General features: G+C 43.3%; 1 protein-coding gene across 1 annotated transcript in view; it reads left to right on the forward strand.

Annotated features, from left to right (window-relative positions):
• bahcc1a (BAH domain and coiled-coil containing 1a) overlaps positions 1-21,411 on the forward strand; it is a 153,125-nt gene that overhangs the window by 89,311 nt on the left and 42,403 nt on the right. Inside the window, exons 4-14 of the mRNA XM_001338177.10 lie at positions 7,505-7,630; positions 7,812-9,950; positions 10,235-10,349; positions 10,432-10,637; positions 10,750-10,905; positions 15,144-15,388; positions 15,868-16,213; positions 16,879-17,733; positions 18,212-18,378; positions 18,600-18,736; positions 19,347-19,460. Coding sequence (XP_001338213.6) covers positions 7,505-7,630; positions 7,812-9,950; positions 10,235-10,349; positions 10,432-10,637; positions 10,750-10,905; positions 15,144-15,388; positions 15,868-16,213; positions 16,879-17,733; positions 18,212-18,378; positions 18,600-18,736; positions 19,347-19,460 — 4,606 coding nt within the window. The remainder of the gene's footprint in view (positions 1-7,504; positions 7,631-7,811; positions 9,951-10,234; positions 10,350-10,431; positions 10,638-10,749; positions 10,906-15,143; positions 15,389-15,867; positions 16,214-16,878; positions 17,734-18,211; positions 18,379-18,599; positions 18,737-19,346; positions 19,461-21,411) is intronic.

Here is a 21,411-nt window from a genome sequence, read left to right on the forward strand (position 1 = left end):
CAGTGCTAACCTCTAATCCAACGTGTCGCCCCAAGCATTTCATTAATTAAAATAGAAAATAGAAAAACAACAGCATCTTTTCCATGGGTTTCTTTTGTTCTAGACCAGGGGTGTCAAACTCAATTCCTGAAGGGCCGAAGCCCTGCAGTTTAGTTCCAACCCTGCTCCAACACAATTACCTGTAGGTTTCAAACAAGCCTGAAGGACTCAATTAGTTTGATCAGGTGTGTTTAATTAGAGTTGGAACTAAACTGTGCAGGGCTGCGGCCCTTTTGGAACTGAGTTTGACACCTGTGTTCTAGACTCTCAAAGGATTACACTGCAACTGTATTACTATCCTGATGCATGACTACATAATGCTGTAACAGTCCTTATTAAGTCCGAGCATACATTCTGATCACTTTAGTTCTAAACACCTACTGTTTTGCATCTCTTTTGCAAGAAGGTAAACTGAAATTAAGAAAACACTGGAAAGGCCCAACAGGTCTGCCAGCTGGTCTACGTCCAAATGACTTTAGCTTTAACTCTGCCAGAGGCTGCCATACTCTGCTTTCTTTTCAAACCATTCTACTCCCCATTTACTTATTATGGAATTACACTGGAGTTGGTGCTTGAAAAGAATTTTAAGGGGCTCTAATTTTGCGAGGCGAGGTTCAGGGCAGGCGGCGTGGTTCAGAGTCAAGATAATTAGCAAGGTTCAGGGCAGGCAGAAGACAACACAAGTTCAGTAACAGTCCAGGTTATACGCGGGGAATCAGGCCAGGAGATAACGCTCAGAAATGTCAGACAGGGCAGAACAAGACTTCGCAATGGACTGGAGTGTGTGTGCGGCTTATATCTGTGAGCGTGGGTCGTTAGCGGGATGAGTACCAGGTGTGTGTGCTTATCAGTTTAAGTGGATGACGTAATGCTTAAAAGTCCGGTGATGATGGCCTCTGCTAGCCAGCGAGGGGAATGACTGGGACCGAGTCGGTGACAGCTGCCCTGTAAACATAATACTATGTGCTAATACTGAGACATGATAATACACACCTGTCAATCTATATCAGAGGGCGAGGAAAACCGCACTGCTATGTCACAATGCAATTAGCCTCATAATCACTGGGAATTGGATCCTGGTTTAATTTAGGAATTGTAATGACTAAAAATACTTGATGTGTTTGTACCACTGTAATATGGATGTGTACACACTGTTCCTACACATTTCTGTCCAAAGTTGATTTTGCAAGATTGGTCCCCTTTAATGTATAGCAGGGGTGTCCAAACTCAGTCTTGAAGGACCAGTGTCCTGGAGAGTTTAGCTCCAACCCTGATCAAACACACCTGAACCAGCTAATCAAGCTCTTACTCTATATACTAGAAACTTCCTGTAGCAAGTTAGAGATAGGCTGTTTCTCAATTCCAAGAACACAGAGAACGGACTTGCGTTCTTGTGGAGAGCGGTCTTGCCAGGTGTCCTCGGAAGAACGAACTCAGGAGACCGCGAGGACATCTTCCTGATGGTCATGTGACCTTCACGCGTTTTAAATAGTAAATTAATTAAACATTACAGCACTCATACAACGATTTATTGTTTCCCCCCTCTTCAAAATATACACTTTGCATAAAAACATTATAAATATACTCTGCACAATATAAATAAAACAGATTTTAATTTGAATTTCAGCAAACAAACACCCTTAATTTGTTTATTTCTTTATTAAGATGTTCATGGTAATGTTTACTGTCACCGTTTCATTTAGGGAAACTCCTGAGGTAAATAAGTGATATCTCTGAACTTTAATAATAAGTCTAAATAAAATGCTGCGCTTCCCACCTCCAGTCGCAATGACTTCTGGGACATCCAGAGCGAGTTCGCTGCTCAAGTCTGCATCAGTGCGTCCTCGATATCAAGAACACATCCGGGAAGTTTCATGCGTCCTCCGTACTTGCGGTCTTGAGTATTGGAACTGAACTTTGGAAGCTGATGATGAAGTTGCACGAGAACACGAGGACGCAAGACCGGTGAGGAACGCATTTTGAGAAACAGTCCTTAACTCAGCAGGACACCGGCCTTCCAGGACTGAGTTTAGGCAGCCCTGATGTATAGCAGTCAATTCACCACATCATTCATATAAATACTGCAAGACTGGAAACTATGAGATCTGTCATTTGATCAGCACATTACATTTTTAGTGTAGCTATGCTGATTGTTTTCCCATAGTGAAACAGTCACAGATTGGATACCAGCGCAGGCACCCTGGTGCTGGAAAAAGGGCTTCTGCCTCTTTATACTTCTCACAGATCACTTGTTTCATCTCTCTCAATCCAATCCTGTCTGTAGAATGTATGTTATCCTCTCCTCCCCCTCTTCCGCTTCCAGGCTCCATCACTTCCTTTCAATTAGCAGTCCTGATGAGCACCATTCACCTCCACCCATCCTCCCCTGTCTTTCCTCTCCACCCTCTACCATTCTGTGTTGCTCTGTCACTTCTTCTCAATTTGTGGTCTCGACAGGCAGCTTTATCTTTCCCCCCTCTGTGTCTCCTTATACAATTTACTCTGGGCTGTTTACTGAAACACTATCATGAGCAGACACTGGGACAACGGTTGGCTGTCCACGTGAACGGGAAGATTGAGAGATCGGATTAGCAGGAATGTGCAAATCGTGCAACATTCAAATTTTTCAGTAGTTCCAGCTCACTTCAAAGAGTTTGTCTGCATTAGTACACTTGTGTTGTCTAGGACTTATACAATTTTTCGAAATTATTCAATGCTTGAATTGAATTTTAAATAAAATTGACACAGCAAATTTGGATAGATATAATCACAAACATCACAAACTTAACTGTTAAAATAATCAAGGACTGGTTGCAAACAACTAGCGCTGATAAAACCCAACTGTGCCGTCACCTCGCGTTGGCTCACGTTTGGTCTCATCTGGACCAAAAAGCTGCCCTTGAACACACCAAACAGAGGGCAGCTGGCTGAAATAGTGAACATTCTGCGCCTGCGTGGGACAAACACACTGTTGGGGGACAATAGTCTGTTTTCTCTTTCACAATGGGAACAGAAACTATCGGCCACACATGTGCAAATCGTAAACAAAGCAGCATTTTTCGATTATCACAGTGATTGTCACTCACGACAGAGAGATTCGCTTCTACAAATATGATTAATAATTCATGTCGTTTGCTAAAATTTGACAGATATAGTGAAATTACGGCTGGCCTCTTTGTGTTCCTTCTTGACTTAATTTGTTTACTTGCTACGTCACTTCACTATATCACACTCCCGCTCTGATTTGTTGTTTAATAACCAGCCGACGGCCCAAGGCCGATTCTACATGCTGAATCGGGCCACTGCAATCCAATGTTAACCCAACGAGAGGCGACGTATGGAATACACCAAACCAACTAGCTGATGCTGACCCACGAAGCCCAACAGCCATGTGTCCCATCCCTAAGATGGACTACGGAACCAAACAGCACAATAAATGTCCACCAAGAAAGAGCACATTTCTATTTTTATGATATTAAAATAATTGAAGGAAACAAATGTATTGTCATTTAATGAATACTTCAATTCTTAAGGAAATTTTGCTTTGATTTAAGTTTGAAGTCATCTTGTGACAAGATTCATTTAAAAAAATAACATTTTCTCACCATAATGTCGGGGAAACTCATTTGCTTATTTTTCCTCAAGCTGTAATGCACTTTTAGGAGAAGTATTAATAAGATTACATATTATAAAAGCCGACATTGGGAAATCACTTCGGTCATAGGTTGTGAATTTCAGATTCGATTAATTGTCCAGCCCTACGTATTACCTGCCTATTATTAAGATAGAACTGATTAGAACTTATAAAACATGATCGTACATTCCTAATCCTACTCATTATCTAATCCCTACCTTCCTAACTATTCATATTCAGCTAATTAGTCGTTTATTGAGCTAAAAGTCTTAGTTGTTGGTTTGTTAGTAGAAGGGAATTGTACATTAAATTATATTTGTGACCAAATAAACTTTCATTATATGAATTCATTATTCCACTCATCCAATGGACTGAACATTTATTAGACACCACTTTCATGAATTCACATTTTTGTAGTTTACACAAACAGGAATGGTAATGTTTTTAAAATCTTTATTTTAAGGTGTCTTTGCTACGGTGTAACTATTGATTTAACAACTTTGTAATATGTACATGTGCTTACTAAATGGTTAGGGTTATAAAGTTTAGGGTTAGTTACATGTCCCTGCTAAAAAAATCTAGCTTAAACCAGCCTAAGCTGGTTGGCTGGTTTTAGCTGGTCAACCAGGCTGGTTTTAGAGGGGTTTTGGCCACTTCCAGGCTGGTTTCCAGCCATTTCCAGCCTGGTCTTAGCTGGTCAGGCTGGGAGATGACCAGCTAAAACCAGCTTGACCAGCCTAGCCAAGCTGGGAGTCCAGCCAAAACCAGCTATATCCAGCTTAAACCAGGCTGGTCAAGCTGGTTTTAGCTGGATTTGGCTGGTCATTTTTCAGCCTGACCAGCTAAGACCAGGCTGGAAATGGCTGGAAACCAGCCTGGACCAAAACCCCTCTAAAACCAGCCTGGTCGACCAGCTAAAACCAGCCAACCAGCCTAGGCTGGTTTAAGCTGGATTTTTCAGCAGTAAATACATTCAGTAAATAAATTTCATTGTAAATACTATAGTAAGTGCAAGAACATGTTTGTAACCTGTTTAACAAATTTTTAACCTGTTTTTTTTTTCTTTATAATTCAGGCCAAAAGAGTATTGTAATGTAAATAAATAGGCAAAATTGATAAAATGTTTTTAGTTTTTTGTTTTGTTTGTGCTGAAAATGGGGTTGTGTAAATATACCCTTAATGTCATGATCTAAAATGGTGAAACACATACATTCTATTGCAAAACCCTACGAAAGTTACAGATATCATTTTAAGATCCTGGTATAATCTTCAGTAAGCCTTTACCGTTTTTTGCTGATTTGTAGAAAAGCACAGTTTTTTCCTATGAATATTTTGCAGTGAGCTGCGGCAGCATCTAGTTCAGACAATAACAGTTCTGCGTGTGCTGAGTGAGCTGGTGTCAGTCACTTTCAGGCAGGTGCCGTCTCTGTGAATGCAACAGTGTGTTAGCAGCATTATTGTCAGCACTAAGCAGTAAAAACCTGCCTCATCTAGTCGGCTGGCACAGCACCTTCCCTTGTCCTGGCCGGATTAACAGCTAAATGTGCTGTGCAATGCCCAGCGGTGCCCACTCACCTGCCCTGAGAGGCCTCTGCTTAGCGCCGAGCAACCAGCCACTATCGGGCGCAGACAGACGTCACTGTGAAACGGGATTACGCTGCCAAGTGTCACGCATGAAAACACAAAGACACCAGAGAAACAGACTGATTTGCATAAAGCAAGCTTGCATCAGATTTTGCATAACCCATAGACGAATCGTCTTTTTCAAAAGGAGCCATATTTTTTTTTCATTTTTAAATCAATTGGCGTAAATGAAAACCTGGGTGCTTATTAAGGCTGACAGATAATAATAGTGATAATAAAGTAGGAGCTCGCAATTATCACCTTGCTCTTGGTGTCTGAGGAAAACCGAGTCTCCTTATGAATGATTATAGGGGTATTATTCTTTTGTCTGAGCTGCATTATGGGTATAGCTCATGCAGAATTTCTCTCATTGTTTAATCATGTCATTCTACATTTTATTATAATTATCATTTGGGGGGTTTTAACCTTAAATTGATAGGACAGTGGAGTGTATTGAAAGGAAATTGTGGGGAGCAGAGCGAGGGGAAGGATCGAACTTTAGAATGGAACTTGGGTTGCCGGGAGCACCTCGGTGCTACATGTTGATGCACATCAAGCTAATAATATATATAACAATTTATACAACAGTTCTGTCTGTTTCTCAAATCTGATTGACTGATAGCCGTGTGATATTCTGCAATATCAGAACTCCTACAGCCTCTTTACCCTTTGTGTATTACTCCGCCCACATACAGCCAGCAAAAAGCAGACACTACAGATCTAAAGTTTAAAAGATGCACGCTCAACTGTTTAACTGTCAGCTTATGATTTGAAGCCAATGCGGAAGAAAGTAGTTCCACATACAAAAGGGTTTTTGAGACTCTCCATGTTTGATTATGTTTTTATATACACAATTATGCCATCAAACTGTTGTATAAACGCAATATTACACGAGTAGCAGTGCGATATGACTGTATATCAGCACTGGTGGGGGCACTAACATCGCACGCCTCCCACCAGTGCCGATATACAGCCATATCCCTCTGCTACTCGTGTGATATTGCTCATTTAGCGAATACATGTTCATTTAAATTTCTATGATGTGTTAAGGCACTAAAACAATGACTTACAATGAGAACAATAAGAGTAGAGTAACTGGTTTTTGCAAGCATGTCAGTTTGCGTAATAATATGGAATCAAGGGCCGGGTTTCAGAAGGTTAACTGTTTCTCAAAAATGTAATGTGGGTATCATTTCACTAAGTGCTATAATACAACCAGTCAGAGCACTCTAGTTGTGAATTAAGCCATTAAATTTTTGTGTTTGTGGCAGTTGTCAGTCCAGACAGCTGAAATAAATTGAAGGTGATAATCTTTGGACCCTTTCCTTAATGACTTTACTATGTTGTGACTTTTTACTATTTCCTGCTGAAAAATTCAGCTTAAACCAGCCTAGGCTGGTTGGCTGGTTTTAGCTGGTCGACCAGACTGGTTTTAGAGGGGTTTTGGCCTCTTCCAGGCTGGTTTTCAGCCATTTCCAGCCTGGTCTGAGCTGGTCAGGCTGGGAGTTGACCAGCTAAAACCAGCTTGACCAGCCTAGCCAAGCTGGGAGTCCAGCCAAAACCAGCTATATCCAGCTTAAACCAGGCTGGTCAAGCTGGTTTTAGTTGGATTTGGCTGGTCATTTTCTAAGACCAGGCTGGAAATGGCTGGAAACCAGCCTGGAAATGGCCAAAACCCCTCTAAAACCAGGCTGGTCAACCAGCTAAAACCAGCCAACCAGCCTAGGCTGGTTTAAGCTGGATTTTTCAGCAGGGATCTCTTACCTCAGCAATGGAAGATTACCACAGTGAGAGCCATATGTTCAGGAGACAAAATTCATTCATTATTTCGGCCCCCAAGACTGAACTTGTCTTCTTGTTTGCATTGCAAACCCAAATAGGAATGGCAAATATGACATCCAAAGCCTGTGGTTATTGGTGAATATGAAACGCCAGCTGCATTGGAATAGGGGGATTAGATCTGGACCAAAACGCTTGCGGCCAAAAGAAATGTGGCTCAGTGATTGTCTTGTTATCAGAGCTGTCCTTTCATTTATTACTCTCTCTCTCTCTCTCTCTCTCTCTCTCTCTCTCTCTCTCTCTCTCTCTCTCTCTCTCTCTCTCTCTCTCTCCCACTTGTTTTGCTATGTCTATAATTCTTTGTACATTTAACTCCCTTTGGGTGTCTCCACTGGTGTGCTCACATTTATTTATTTATTTTTTCCACAGCAGTCCCAGGGTATCCTCACTTCTCAGGGAGTCTAGCCCACACCTTTCTTCCCATAAGCCATTTGGATCATCATGCCAACAGTGGAGTCCTCTATGGACAGCATCGCTTTTACGATACACAAAAAGGTGAGTAAAATGTCAATTTTTGACCATAATTTCTATTACTTTTCAAGTTGCATACTTTAAATGCAGCTCTAGTCCTTTTTTAGTTTCCAATTATGATAGTGCCAACATCGTCGAATCCCAAGAAATGCTTAGGCTAGTGCTATTTTAAATGAATAACAGCAATATCTGATCTGCTTCACAGAGAACTTCTATTTAAGAAGCCTTCCGTCCCAGCCCCCACTCATTTCAGCCAATCACAACATCCAGCCTATGTCAAGGGCAGGATCAGGACAACCCCAGGGCTCATGTAGCAGGGACAGAGATGCAGGAAGTGGAGTGAACTTACACAAGGGCCTTAAAGAGCCTAACTTAGAGAGAGGGGTGGCTTCAGTTGCAAAAGATAAAGACAGACCTAGTAACAAACATGATTCTAAAGAACGCCATCACCACCAACTACATCATCACTCCCATCAATCCCAGCTCCACCAACAACACCCTGTCACCATGGAGGAGATGACTAGCAGGGGACACAAACCCATGGAGTACAAGGAGCATCAACAGAATATGGGAAAACCTCTTAGTGCCTGTCTGCTCAACGGCAAGGTGATAAATGGAGAACATGGGACTGGGCCAAAGGTCTCTATGACTACTTATGGTGTCGATGGGGTGGGCAGAGGTAATGTAGGGTCCAATAATGTTCAGAACAGACATGTGGGCAGTGGCGCTAACGGTCGCTGTGGTAAAGAAGCGATAAGTGGGGAGATGCGGATCAGTGAACAGCATTCAACAGACTGTCTGGAGCGAGGTCAGACACTGCAGCATTCTCTGACCTACTCAGTACCTCCTCCTCTGCCCATGGCCTCAGCTGCTGGAGGGGGGCATCCTGGTGGATTTCACTGTCTGCAGCTTCACCCAGGCCACCCCCATCACCCACATCACAACCGGCACTCGCACCATCACCCTGACTTTTTCTGCCCTCCACCGCCAGCCCCTATGGGAAATACTTCAGTACATGATAAAGGGATCAGTAGTGGTGGATGCAGAGACCCCAAAGCGAACGGAGCCACATTCGTTCCATCTGTCAACCACCTTGGGGAGAAAACCAGAGGCCCCTTCCAGATGGGCAACTCAGAGTGCCAGGGGGTTGAGGGTGGAGGGAACAGTGTGAAGGACAAGACCATGGAAAAAAATGGCAATGGGGGACATCATGGTAACTGGCCTAGAAAACAACAACAGCAGCCTCCGACTCAGCAGCAACATCCATATAGAAAAGCCGAAAAGGCCCCTGACTGGATGCATAACCACAACCACCACCACCACATACAGCAACAACAGCAACAGCAGCAGCAGAGCCATCCCCAGCAACACCAGTCTGTGCGCTCCCGCAGTGCTGATTGCATCAACAGCATGGAAACAGACATTTTCAGATCTACACTAAGTCAAGAGACAAAGGCTGTACATCCTTTACCAAACCAAACCACCACTAATTCCCAACCTTACAGGGATTGCTCACACTCCGGACCCCCAACCATTCCCTCACCTTTGGCTGGGAAAACCATGGCTCAGCACGCAGGTGGAGGAGGACATGGAAGCTGCTCAATGCAGCGAGATGGACAGAAAGTTGCCCGTATTCGTCACCAACAGCACAGCAGGGCGGGCCCGGACACCCCAGGTACAGACATGGCGCAGGCTAATGGTAACCAGGAGATGAAGCAGAAGATGGAAATGTCTCCTTATGGCTACAACAACAATGCACAGCATCACCCACATCAGCAGCCATCAGTGCCACCTTGGGCCATGCAACCTCATCACATCCACTCTGAAGAAAATCAGCACAAAGCTTATATGGAACCAAACAGTGGAGCTGCCAATAACAGACCGCCCACACAGCAGCAGCACCAAACAGCAGGAATGGGTCCCCCTCCTCCACCCCTTCATCCAGCTCCTCCTCAAAACCAGCAGGAGGTCTCAGGCTCACAGGGAGAGAATAGTGCCATGAAGAACCTTCTGAAGTACAGCAACCAGCAGTCTCTCCCCCTGTCACAGAAAAGCCCATTTGGAGGACTTGGGAGTCTCAAAACCGGGCCAAATGGCACCAGCTGCTCTCTTCAGGGAGGCAAGCAGACCCTACCTTCCAGGAAAGGCCAAAGCCATGAAAATGAGCGAGGTGATTGTGGGGGACGGGGCCGAGAGATGGGAGAGGCCCAACATCTAGAGGGGGAGGTTCGACAGCCTCCAGTAGGGATTGCGGTTGCTGTGGCAAGACAGAGAGATCCTCCATGCCAAGCATCAGGCAGTCATCCCAGCAGCCGACAGGGGCGGGTGCACTCCACCATGAAAGGTAAACTTGACCTTTGACCTCTTAAATCCCTCCTAAACAAACAGTGGGCAGGGAGACAGAACCTTTTTTCATGACCTTTGAAAGACTTCACTGATGAAAAATAAATAGCAATACTTGCCAAGACCCAAAGTGGAGACAGCTTTTCTCCTTTACTCCTGAAACTCACGATACTTATGATAGAAAAAAAAAGCTACTCAGCAGCTGTGTACATGCAGAGTGCCAAAGATAGTAAGAGCTGCAGATGAGGGAAAATCTGTGATGTAAACTTGTTAACTATTTTGCAGGCACTCCACGCTCCATGTATCCTTCCGATTTACCAGGAGAGGAGGAAAGGAAAAGGACAAGTATAGAGCACATGGGCCACCGGTGTATAGAAAGAGAACGAGACGCGTACATCAGGTGAATATATATTGCCTTACACATTTATTTCTCACTTTTTCCAACACCTCACCTTTCGCCTGTCTCAAATCTGGCTTTGCAGGGATAACAAGGAAAGAGTGGAATTTGCACACATTCATCCATCTAATAGTTGCCATGGTGACCTCACCTCTCATATCATGGTGCCAGGTGGCACTTCAATGCAGTCTGGCCAATTAGGAGACCCGGCTTCACATTCACACTCTGCTCACCACCACTGGATGCCACGCACAGGAAGTCCCTCCCTCTGGATGACGGGTCACTCGTATGGTTAGTAGTGTTTATTTTTAATTGAATTTTGCTCTGGAGCTCATTTATTAATCAATACATCTGTCGTGGATATGTTTTTAAAATAGTGTATCCTAAAATTATTCTTCTATAGGTATTGGCCACACAGCCCTGCATCAGAATCTCCCCCCTGGGTTTTCTGCAGCTATGCCTGCCCCTCTCCAGCCAGTTCTTCCCCTGCCTCAGGACCCTTCCACCCAACTGGTAGTGCTGCCCAGTGAGCCTGCCACTCATCCATCTACACACCTTGGTATACCATGCTGTTTTGTTCTTTTTGTCATTTTTGTTTCCTTCTATCCATATTCTCGATTTATTTGACCTGCTACACACGACCCATTTCTCAGATTTAGCACTCTTTTTTGTAAGGCACACTGGTACTCTCATGGGTTTCTACCTGAAGATTTTACATTGCCAGAAAAAGTATTCTTTAGTAAAGTGATTCCACTCAGAATTCAAGGTTATATTCAATGTTTCAATAAAACTGAGTGCAGACTAAATTACTTATGCTTGCCACCCAGGTAGCAAAGGATTCTGGCACAGATTTGGCATATATCTGGCACAGCAGGGGTTCGTCCTGCACTGGCATACAGCATGTGGGCCAAACGTGGCCCTGGTTTGGCAGAGGTGGCGCCGTCTTTAAGGCGGCACACAATACTTAGGGTCAGATGTTAAATGTAGTATTTGGCCCAGATGTTAATAATTGATATGTGGGCCATGTAAGTTTGGCCTATCTTGTCCAACATTTAAAATACATTTTTATTATTTTCAAACAAAGAAGAAAAGTTCTACCAATCAGGTCGCTTTGAGAAAAAGCACGCCTATAGCGTGCCTAAAGTGCAATGATTCATGGGTTTATCAATTTCATTGCAGTCGTGATACATCAACATATCTGCCCCAGTTCAGGCTCAGTTATGGGTTATTAAAGGGCCATGAAACCCCCCGTTTCAGCAGGATGTTTTCACACCTCTAGGTTGGAAAAAGTCAGGAAAGTGGGTGTGTCTAGCTTTGTTTGGGTGGGAGTGTCGGGGGAGGAGAAATGGGCGGGGTTTGAATAAAAATGGGCAGGGTTTGAATAAAAATGGGAGTTGCCATTTGGGCACGTGCTTCTGACCAAGTACAAACAAACAAACACACACGCAGGGGAGACAGATGTCGTATAAGAGAAAAAAGCATAGCGTTCTCTGTAACTCAGATACACTCAGGAGGTCAGAAAGCCGTGTGTGTGTGGACTATCCTGTCACAAAATGCGGCGAAAATTCAACACGACGGTCTGCAAAAGTTTGCTTAGTGTTCACGTGTTTACAGTCAGAGAGCAGCATTTACAGCGGACCTTTCAATATTGTAGAAATATTAACGTACTGTAAACTAAGTAACTTATAAATCATTTTGACTGTCTTTAAACACTGAAAGAGTACAGCTGACCATACCAACTGTAACTTTGCCATCTGAATGAACAAAGAAAGGGCGCTGATCGCATACACTTACCGAATCTGTAGAGAGGACAATCACCACATGCTGAAGCTGCGTCTTTTTTAAAGGAGACGAGCAGCAAATCTGGATCTTACCATAGATGAGAAATGCTCTTGAGTAAAAAATGTTCAAAACGAACGCATTTCTGCTGCGCGTCGCGTCTACAGATCCACGCGTGAGTCTAGCAGTGCTCACATAGAGAGAAAATGAAAACAAAACCTTCACATTATAAAAGCAACACTGGCGACCCGTATCTCCAACCAATTCTTACTCTTTTCCTACAATTTTTGGCAACACGACGTGTGTTGTCTCTCTGCCGTCTGAACACTGTTTCAGGTACAGTCTAAGAAAGCTAGCATGCATATTAATGAAGTTGCAGCACATTCATAATGGAGTGCGCTGATTAGTTTGAACCAAGCCATACTCATGAATGAATGCATCACACTGTAAGACGTAATAAGACACACTCTGGCACAGACGTCCAGTCTGCACGCTGGAATACACGCTATTATCTCATGGCCGTGACGCAGCTTCAAAAATTAGTTTCAAACCGGAAGTACGAATTTGCTCAAAATAACGCAAAAACAACCAATTTTCACTTTTTAGAGACATATATGTGTCCTAATAGTGTTTTTAGCAGTGTGGGACACATATACGACTGTCAACAGCTCAAAAAATGTGTTTTTTTTAACTTGGCTGAGACTTGGCCCAGATATGGTCCATGTTTGGCCCTTGTCTGGAAGCCAGACTTGGTCCAGTCATATACCGTAATTCACTGCGTCATGTGGGCCAAGCAAAAGCTGATTGTGTGAGCTAGAGCTGGGCCAGAGATATTTTGCTATGTGGGTGTAGTGTGGACACTTCTAAAACCTGATTTGATTTACATCACTATAGTTTTCATAATTGTTTGAAATTTAGTGGACTACTCTTCATGTGTGTACATGTCCCAGGGAATGAGGTACTGTTTACACTATTGTGCTTTCATTTTAAAATGAAATGTTTGAATGAAAATGTTAAGATGAAGAAGAAAACATGCAAGAGTAATGAAAAAAACTGTTTCCTGTCAACCACCTGCTCCACCCCCACATGGTCTGGGTTGGGATGCTGTCATCACCCCCCTTTAAGCCATTGCCATATGTGCTCTAAAAAACATTGAAACAAGAATACCTCCGAGCCTCATAAGTCTGCACATCCCTCAGCTCACAAACAGGCTGTGAAATTTAATTATCTCCATGACTTCGAAGGAATACTTCCTTCTGTGTTTCACAGGAATTCCGGCTATAAGGGGAAGTGCATCCACAAAATCCTTCCCCCGGGAAACATTAGTTAAGCTGGGTTAATGTTCCAGAGCAAAGGTCCGAGATGTGTCAAGGCACAGGGGGTAGTGTATGAGAGCTTAGACTGAACATGCAAGTTAATGATGCTATGTGAAATGGCAAGAGTAGAAAAACACATCAGACTTGCAGAAGCTAAGGCTGAAGATATGTCAACTGGCTTTCTGGGAACATTAGGAGAACATTAGGAGCTTATCCATGACATGGGAACAAAGAAGTCAACTTGACTACATGCTGTATCATGGGCCCACTGTGGTTATCAGAGATTGGAATTTTCTCGGGAGGGAATATAGCTTGTCAAATGCCAAACTCTTCAAGCTAATGTTTATTCTGATGGGAACTGCCTTTGTTATTTTCACTCTCATCTTAAAATGATTATTATTAAAAGTATGCATTATTTTTGAACTGAACATTTAGGTTGGACTTAGGTTGGAAAAAATGAGGGAGGAAGGCAGTAAGTGTGAGAAAGTGGTGATTGGGGAGAGCAAAGTGTGGATTATTTAGAAATTAATTTCGAGACGATCACATGCTTATGATTGAACACAGCTAGTACCTCATCAGCTCCATATATTGCACCAATCAGATGAATACTGGCACACTATAAATTACCAGAGCTCCCTACTCCAGTCCTCTTTATCTTGAAGAATCCCCCCTTCCACCCCTACTCCTCCCCTTCTCTGATAGGGCGCCACGGTGGCCCAGTGGTTAGTACTGTTGCCTCACAGCAAGAAGGCTGCTGGTTCGGCCCTCTCAGAGACGGTCAGTGTTTCTGTGCGTAGTTTGTATGTTCTCCCCGTGTTCACGTGGGTTTTCCCCGGGTTTTCCGATTTCCTCTCACCGTCTAAAGACATACACCATAAGCAAATTGACTACTTTAAAATAGCATCCTAAGGCAACTCAGTCAAATTTATCTCAGCAGGGGAGTTCTCAAGACCTGCTTGAGCTCAAAGTCTCTTGTCGTTCAAACAGGAGGGAGCCCCGGGCTCAAGGATATTCTGAGCTCAGGGCTCTCTCCCGGGACAGCATGCCAAATACGCTTTATTATCAATCAATCTTGAAAGTGCTAGTGAAAGTGCTAGTTCAGGGGTGGCCAACCCTGTTCCTGGAGAGCCACCATCCTGCAGAATGTTTGTTATGGGTAGCAACTGAAATCTGCAGGAAGGTGGCTCTCCAGGAACAGGGTTGGCCACCCCTGCGCTAGTTAATTGATATTTTTCACACATGTACCATCACATGCCATAATTGTAGTTTTGCTCAACTTGCTCAAAGTTTACAATTTATTTAAATTAAATACATCAATGAGGAGATATACAAGGCAGAGTCAAACTTCTTTATTCTGTGGAACAAAATTTGAACCCCTAAACCCTTGTCTGATGACCATGATTAATAATCAGTCTGTAATTGTAATTAGTTTTATTTAAAATCGTATTATACAGTTTCAGTTTAGGTTTCAATTTTGTACTCTTGACTTTTTTCACTGTTGAGAACCACAGTATTAATAGATTTAACTAAGGATAATACTTGTGGTGGAGGCTGTGTTTATATGAAATTTGGAGGGGTATTTCACGTATATGATTTGTCTTTGTGTAAGTAGTTTGGGTAGAAGCCATGCTCTCAATGTGAGACACATCTATTAACATTTGTTTTTTAACATGGCATTTAACATATCGCTTTCTCTTTATAGATGTGATGGAGCAGCCTGGTCTGTGGCCCCCAGTCTACAGGGCCCGCGGGGCACACTCCCACATGCAGCATCCTTCCGTGTATCCTCGCTCACAGTTTCTACGGCAACAGGAGCTTTATGCTCTGCAGCAACACCAGCAGCTGCAGCATCAGCAACACCCCAGCCATCACACACCACCACCTCAAACGCACAGAGCGGCAAACAATACAGAGCTACAGCAGAGAGACACAGCTGACCATAGCCAGGTACATACAAACATGTACATTAGATCATTTAGCACCGTGTAGCAGGGCTTTCAAATGATCTAATGCTTGACACCTGTTAATTAGTGAGGTTGCATTCTTCTTTGCGGACTAAAACTGTTTCATTGTGTGCAGAGAGTAAATCCACCCCCCCACCCCCCACCCCCCCAAAAAATCCATTTACAAAGAATTTCTTGCAAGACCCAGTTACAGTTCTAGACATACACAACCAAATGCAGTCTTCAATGAACGTGATTAAATTTAATTGCAGGCCAAAATCAATCGATCTGCTCCATTAGGGTCTAAATCAAAACATGGTTCAGCAAAACAGGGCTGGGAGATTGCAATTGCGTAGCCTGCATGACCAGCATGAATATTAAAAAATATGTATCTATTTCCTTAAATTAGTCAAACTGTCCAGATCTTATTAGGAGGGCCGAATGGTCTTTATGGATTTCTTTCTAATTCTGTCTATTTTCAAGGTGCAAAAGAAATCAGAAGAGCAGAGCATGGAGCTAGAAGACATCCTGTCTGATCCCAGGACCCCCAAACCCCCTAAGTGCTATGGCTATGGCCCATCCAGCCGTGTCTCCTCACCTGCGAGGGGCTCCACTGCCCACTTGTCACCCTGCTGCCAGTCCCCTTGTATGCGGCCTCACCCTAAAAGTACACCCTCTACACCCTGCCCTGCCCCAAGTCCAGTCGCTGTGACACCCTGCTCACCAGCCATCAGCCCATCCCCATCACAGCGACTCAAATCTGTGGAGTCCCAGGAAAAGAGGGTGGAAGGGCAGCCACCACAGGACTATCCTCAATCCATGGAGCCTGGTAAGCAGCTATTCCTCTTTACATATCAGTAGTAGGCTGTTTAAAATGCAGTGTATTAGCGTTGCCTGTCTTGTTGTCATGTCTAGAGTTTGGGTTGTTCACCCTAGGTTTGTGTTAAGGTGCCTGTTTCAAGTCACAGAAACATGAGCCACATGTTGTTTGCTATTCATGCTGAGCCCCTCATGCAGAAACAATCAGGGCTTTTTTTAGATTCTGTGGCTCTGTGTGGGAGGCTATATAGGCAAGAGCACGATTGACTAAGCTGCTGATAGATGCAGAAAATGGCTGCCAGCTCAGCTCCCCAATGCCAGCACATCAGTAATGATGGAGAAACATCTTGTCCAGACTCCCCCCGTCCCCCCGGCCTACACTCTCTTTATCATCATCAACACCTCACTAACTGTTACAGAGGATGTAGCAGTGTTAGAAAAAGAGCCCTGTTTTACCTCAGAATTACCCCATTAACAGCAGCACTTTTTGAAGTCAAAATAAGATCAAGGCATAGTGTCGCTGCCAAGTCGATTCAAATGTGTTTTCGTTCAGACTTCTGGTGCAAATATTATTAAATATGTCACCCTTAGAAAGGTTTCAAAGAAAAAAAGTAAGTGTTTTATTTCAGAGTTTTGTGTGTTATTGAAACCACTGAGCTTTGTTTGTGCTCACAGATTTGCCACCTGGATATACCTATCCAGAAATCAACATGGGATACAGGAATGGTCCCATGACTCAAGACGTACAGCTGACCGAGCCTGCTGATCTGCAGCCTGTTCGGTCTGAAGCTGTTGAACACACTTCTCCAACTCTTTCCAGTTTGGGAGAGGGCCTAGAATGTCATGCAATGGTGAGGCCACTCCAAGAGCCACAAGCGCCAACAATGGAAGTTGATGCCACGAGCCTGGTAGAGGAACAACACGAGGGTGTGTTTGTGCAAGGGGAAGATGTGGAGACAGTCATGGCCATGGGATGCTGTGAGCCTGTAGAGGCTAATCAGGAAAAGGAGCATGCAGAGATCATTTGTGTGCCTGATGAAGTTCAAGATTGTGAAGTAGGACAGTCACCTACTCTATCTTCCGAGGAAGTCATCCATGAAGAAGAACCAATTGCTAGCTTTGAAGAAAGAGTGGAAAAAGATATACCTCCTCAAGAGACTGAAGGCATTGAAACGGTAAATGATCTGGAACCTCCATTAACACAAAAACCATGTGCCTCTGATTGTTCACCCACAACCCAAGAAGAGGATGCAGTGATTGTTGAGGAAGATCAAGGGTCAAACTGTACAATGGTTGCACCATCAACATCGAATACCTGTTCCCAGAGTCTCACATCAAGCTACTGGAGTTTGGAGCTTCTGATTGCTGCAGCCTTCTGTGGTGACTGTCCTCCTCCCTCTCCACCCTCCTCCTACCAATCCCAAAAGTCTTGTGGTCCACTGAACTCCACATATCACGGCATGGAGTTGCTGAGTGAACTTGCTGATCTGGAACTGCAACGGTACCACCAAAGTTGCAGTAAAACTCAAGGTACTTTATAGGAAAAGTTTGCAATGAGATTTTCCTTATTCCTCCAAGACACTGGTTTTGCTTCAAGTGCCAGTTCTTTGTTTGTTTGTTTTTTGTAAAAAGCTACAAGAACTACACATCTACTCTAGAATATTTCCTCACTTTATAGTTTTTATTTTAGACAATGGGTAGTGGTTGAGTAATTCCTTTAACTAAAAGACCTACTTCCTTGTCTTGAGCTATAAAGTGCTATCTGATTGAAAATAAAACAAAAATCTTGATCATGTGATATCCTGTAGAGCAATGTGCATCTGAAGAACAATCTGATAATTAAAAAAAAACAAGACAAATTAGCCCTTCAAATTGGTTCTCGATGCAATATCTGTTTCCTGCTTTCAAGGCTATCAGTTAATTCATCAACATCCTGTTTCACATGGTAGATTACACAATATGAGAGATATAATGTATTCTTGTTGCATTTCGTTCTCCTCGTCAACAGAAGAAGATCAATGGATTTTTGACCTTCAGAGCCTTGCTACTTTGGCAGCAGCACGTGCCCTTGAATTGGGCTCGCAGGAGAGCGTCACCACAGATGAGAAGCAGTATCCTGCTCGAAGGACTCTCAACTTACGTAGAAAATGCAGCTGGACACCTCGCCATGAACCGGTAACAACATTTTCTTCATGACGTTTATAATGTGTTGTCAAATGTGCATTCGACTTGTATCACATTCCTTTAGTCATCGTTGTTTCAAATTTAAATTACACAAACAAAACTCGATAACAAAACAGAAGGACTACAACTAAAAGTATGTCCAGAGCTCCCTCTAAAACTGAAGCAACCAAAGGGCAACTTAAGAGAAGGTTTGTTTGATTTGGTTGCTCTAGGTATGTCCAGTGAAAGGTACCATGGACAGTATGGATGGACAAGAGTTGGAGATGCGTGTGAGGCTAGCAGAGCTGCAACAACGTTACAAAGAGAAGCAGAAAGAGCTTGCCAAGCTTCAGAGGAAGCATGATCACCAGTAAGACCCTTAAAAACGATCCACCGTCACATCCTTATTAAATAGTTTGACTCTTTAAAGTGAACTTTAAGTAAGATTCCATGTTATAAATACCTTTGAATAATGGTGTTTATTCTCCCTGCTGAAAAATCCAGCTTAAACCAGCCTAGGCTGGTTGGCTGGTTATAGCTGGTCGACCAGCCTGGTTTTAGAGGGGTTTTGGCCACTTCCAGGCTGGTTTCCAGCCATTTCCAGCCTGGTCGTAGCTGGTCAGGCTGGGAGATGACCAGATAAAACCAGCTTGACCAGCCTAGCCAAGCTGGGAGTTTAGCCAAAACCAGCTATATCCAGCTTAAACCAGGCTGGTCAAGCTGGTTTTAGCTGGATTTGGCTGGTCATTTTTCCAGCCTGACCAGCTAAGACCAAGGTTGGAAATGGCTGGAAACCAGCCTGAAAATGGCCAAAACCCCTTTAAAACCAGGCTGGTCAACTAGCTAAAACCAGCCAACCAGCCTAGGCTGGTTTAAGCTGGATTTTTCAGCAGGGCTTGTAATTGCACTCAGTGGAGCTGAAATTAGTTGACAGTTCACATTGAATCATGTTCAGCAAAAGCTAACAATGTTTTCTTTAGGAAAGAGGAGACTCCTCGAAGTCCCGCACGTCGAGGGCCTGGTAGGCCACGCAAACGGAAATCAGTGCCAGGTCTTGGCTCAGGAGCCCTTACTGAACCCCAGAAAAAAGTAAAGTGAGTAACTCCTGTTCCTCTGTCTTGTAATTCTCACACACACACACAGCAGATAAGCCTCCAATATCAGCAAAACCCAGCAGACGACTCCTCAAACCATAAACAGGAAGCGGGAGAACTCATCTGACCTCAGTGAGGAAGTCCAGTCACGCTTTATCTTCCCTAATCAGTACTGCGTCTGAATTGCATTACATGCATTTGGCAGAGCAGACTGCTTGGCTGTGTCTTCCTACTGTATCTCCTTGTAACTGAAAAAAGAAATGTGCATGAATCAGGCTTATAGACAATATCTGAAATCTGTGTACATACACTAGTGTGTGTGTTCCTGTCGATAAACTCGTCCTGTGTCTGCCAATCGTTGATGTGAATGGCATGGTTTTCCTGCAGCAGCCGGGGGGATTCAACAGGCCGTGGATGTAATTGGAGCGCTGCGAATTCTCCCCTAATCTATTTCATTGCCAGGAATGTGACAGATTCCTGTCGTTTAGCACTTGGGTCAGCGCAGGCCAGGAGATGAGGTCGTCACGTTGACACTCATTCTTACAATTAATTTGTGCATACATCTGGGTTTATAAAATTTATAATTATGAATATTACATGGGAACTGCTGTCTGTTTGAAGCCTTTTTAAGTGAGGTATGAATCTGTAAATACACACAGTTGAAGTCAAAATTTTTAGCCCTGCTGTGAAATTGTAATTCTTTTAGTTTGCAAGTGATTACATAATAATCATAATGCTTTTAATAACTCGTTTCTAACCACCCATTTCTTTGGTCTTTGTCCTGATGCCAGTACTTAAAGGTCCGGAGAAATTAAAAGAATGTTTTTTAGATGTTAGCATCAGTATGTTTGTCTTGATAAGCTAGTAAGCTAATTTGGTAAAAAAGAAAAATGACAAAATTCATGTTTAGAAGATCTAAACATATATATATATATATATATATATATATATATATATATATATATATATATATATATATATATATATATATATATATAAACATGTAAACCTTGTAGTTTGTCACTTTCGTCTGAATGAATCAACGTTTTTCCATCACCTCATACTTCAGTTTCTCATCAAATCTTGACCAATTAAATGCTCTCTTGTATCTTACATGTCCTGCCCGCTTGAAGACGCTTTACATTTAATGCTCTTGCGCTCATCCACTTACACTTTCAGAGCTGTTATGGGACAAAACACTATCCACTTGTTAACCTGAAAAATCACATGTACATCAGTATTCACAGCCTTTGCTCAATACTTTGTTGATGCACCTTTGGCAGCAATTACAGCCTAAAGTCTTTTTGAATAAGATGCCCCAAGTTTGGCACTCCAGACTTTGGGAAATTTGTCCCATTCCTCTTTGCAGTACCTCTCAGGCTGGTTGATAGGGAAGCAACGGTGTACAGCCATTTTCAGATCTCTCCAGAGATGTTCAATACGATTTAGGTCTGGGCTCTGGCTGGGCCACTCAAGGACATTAACCAAGTTGTTGTGAAGCCACTCCATTGATATGTTGGTGGTTTGCTTTGGGTCATTTTCCTGCTGGAAGATGAACTGTCGCCCCAGTCAAGAGCAATCTGAAGCAGGTTTTTTTTTTATTGAGGATGTCTCTGTACATTGCTGAATTCATCTTTCCCTCTATCCTGACTATTCTTCAAGTTCCTGCTGCTGAAAAACATCCCCACAGCAAGATCTTGCCACCACCATGCTTCACTGTAGCGATGTTATTAGCCTGGTGATGAGCGGTAACAAAACGTAATGCCTGGCATTAACTCTAAAGAGTTCAATTTTAGTCTCATCAGACCAGAGATTTTAGTTTCTTATGGTCTGAGAGTCCTTCAGATGCCTTTTGGCAAATTCCAGACAGGGAGTGGCTTCCGTCTGGCCACTCTACCATACAGGCCTGATTGGTGGATTGCTGCACAGATGGTTGTCCTTCTGTAAAGTT

Source organism: Danio rerio, chromosome 3 (assembly GCF_049306965.1).
Source record: "Danio rerio strain Tuebingen ecotype United States chromosome 3, GRCz12tu, whole genome shotgun sequence".
Classification (NCBI taxonomy): Eukaryota; Metazoa; Chordata; class Actinopteri; order Cypriniformes; family Danionidae; genus Danio; species Danio rerio.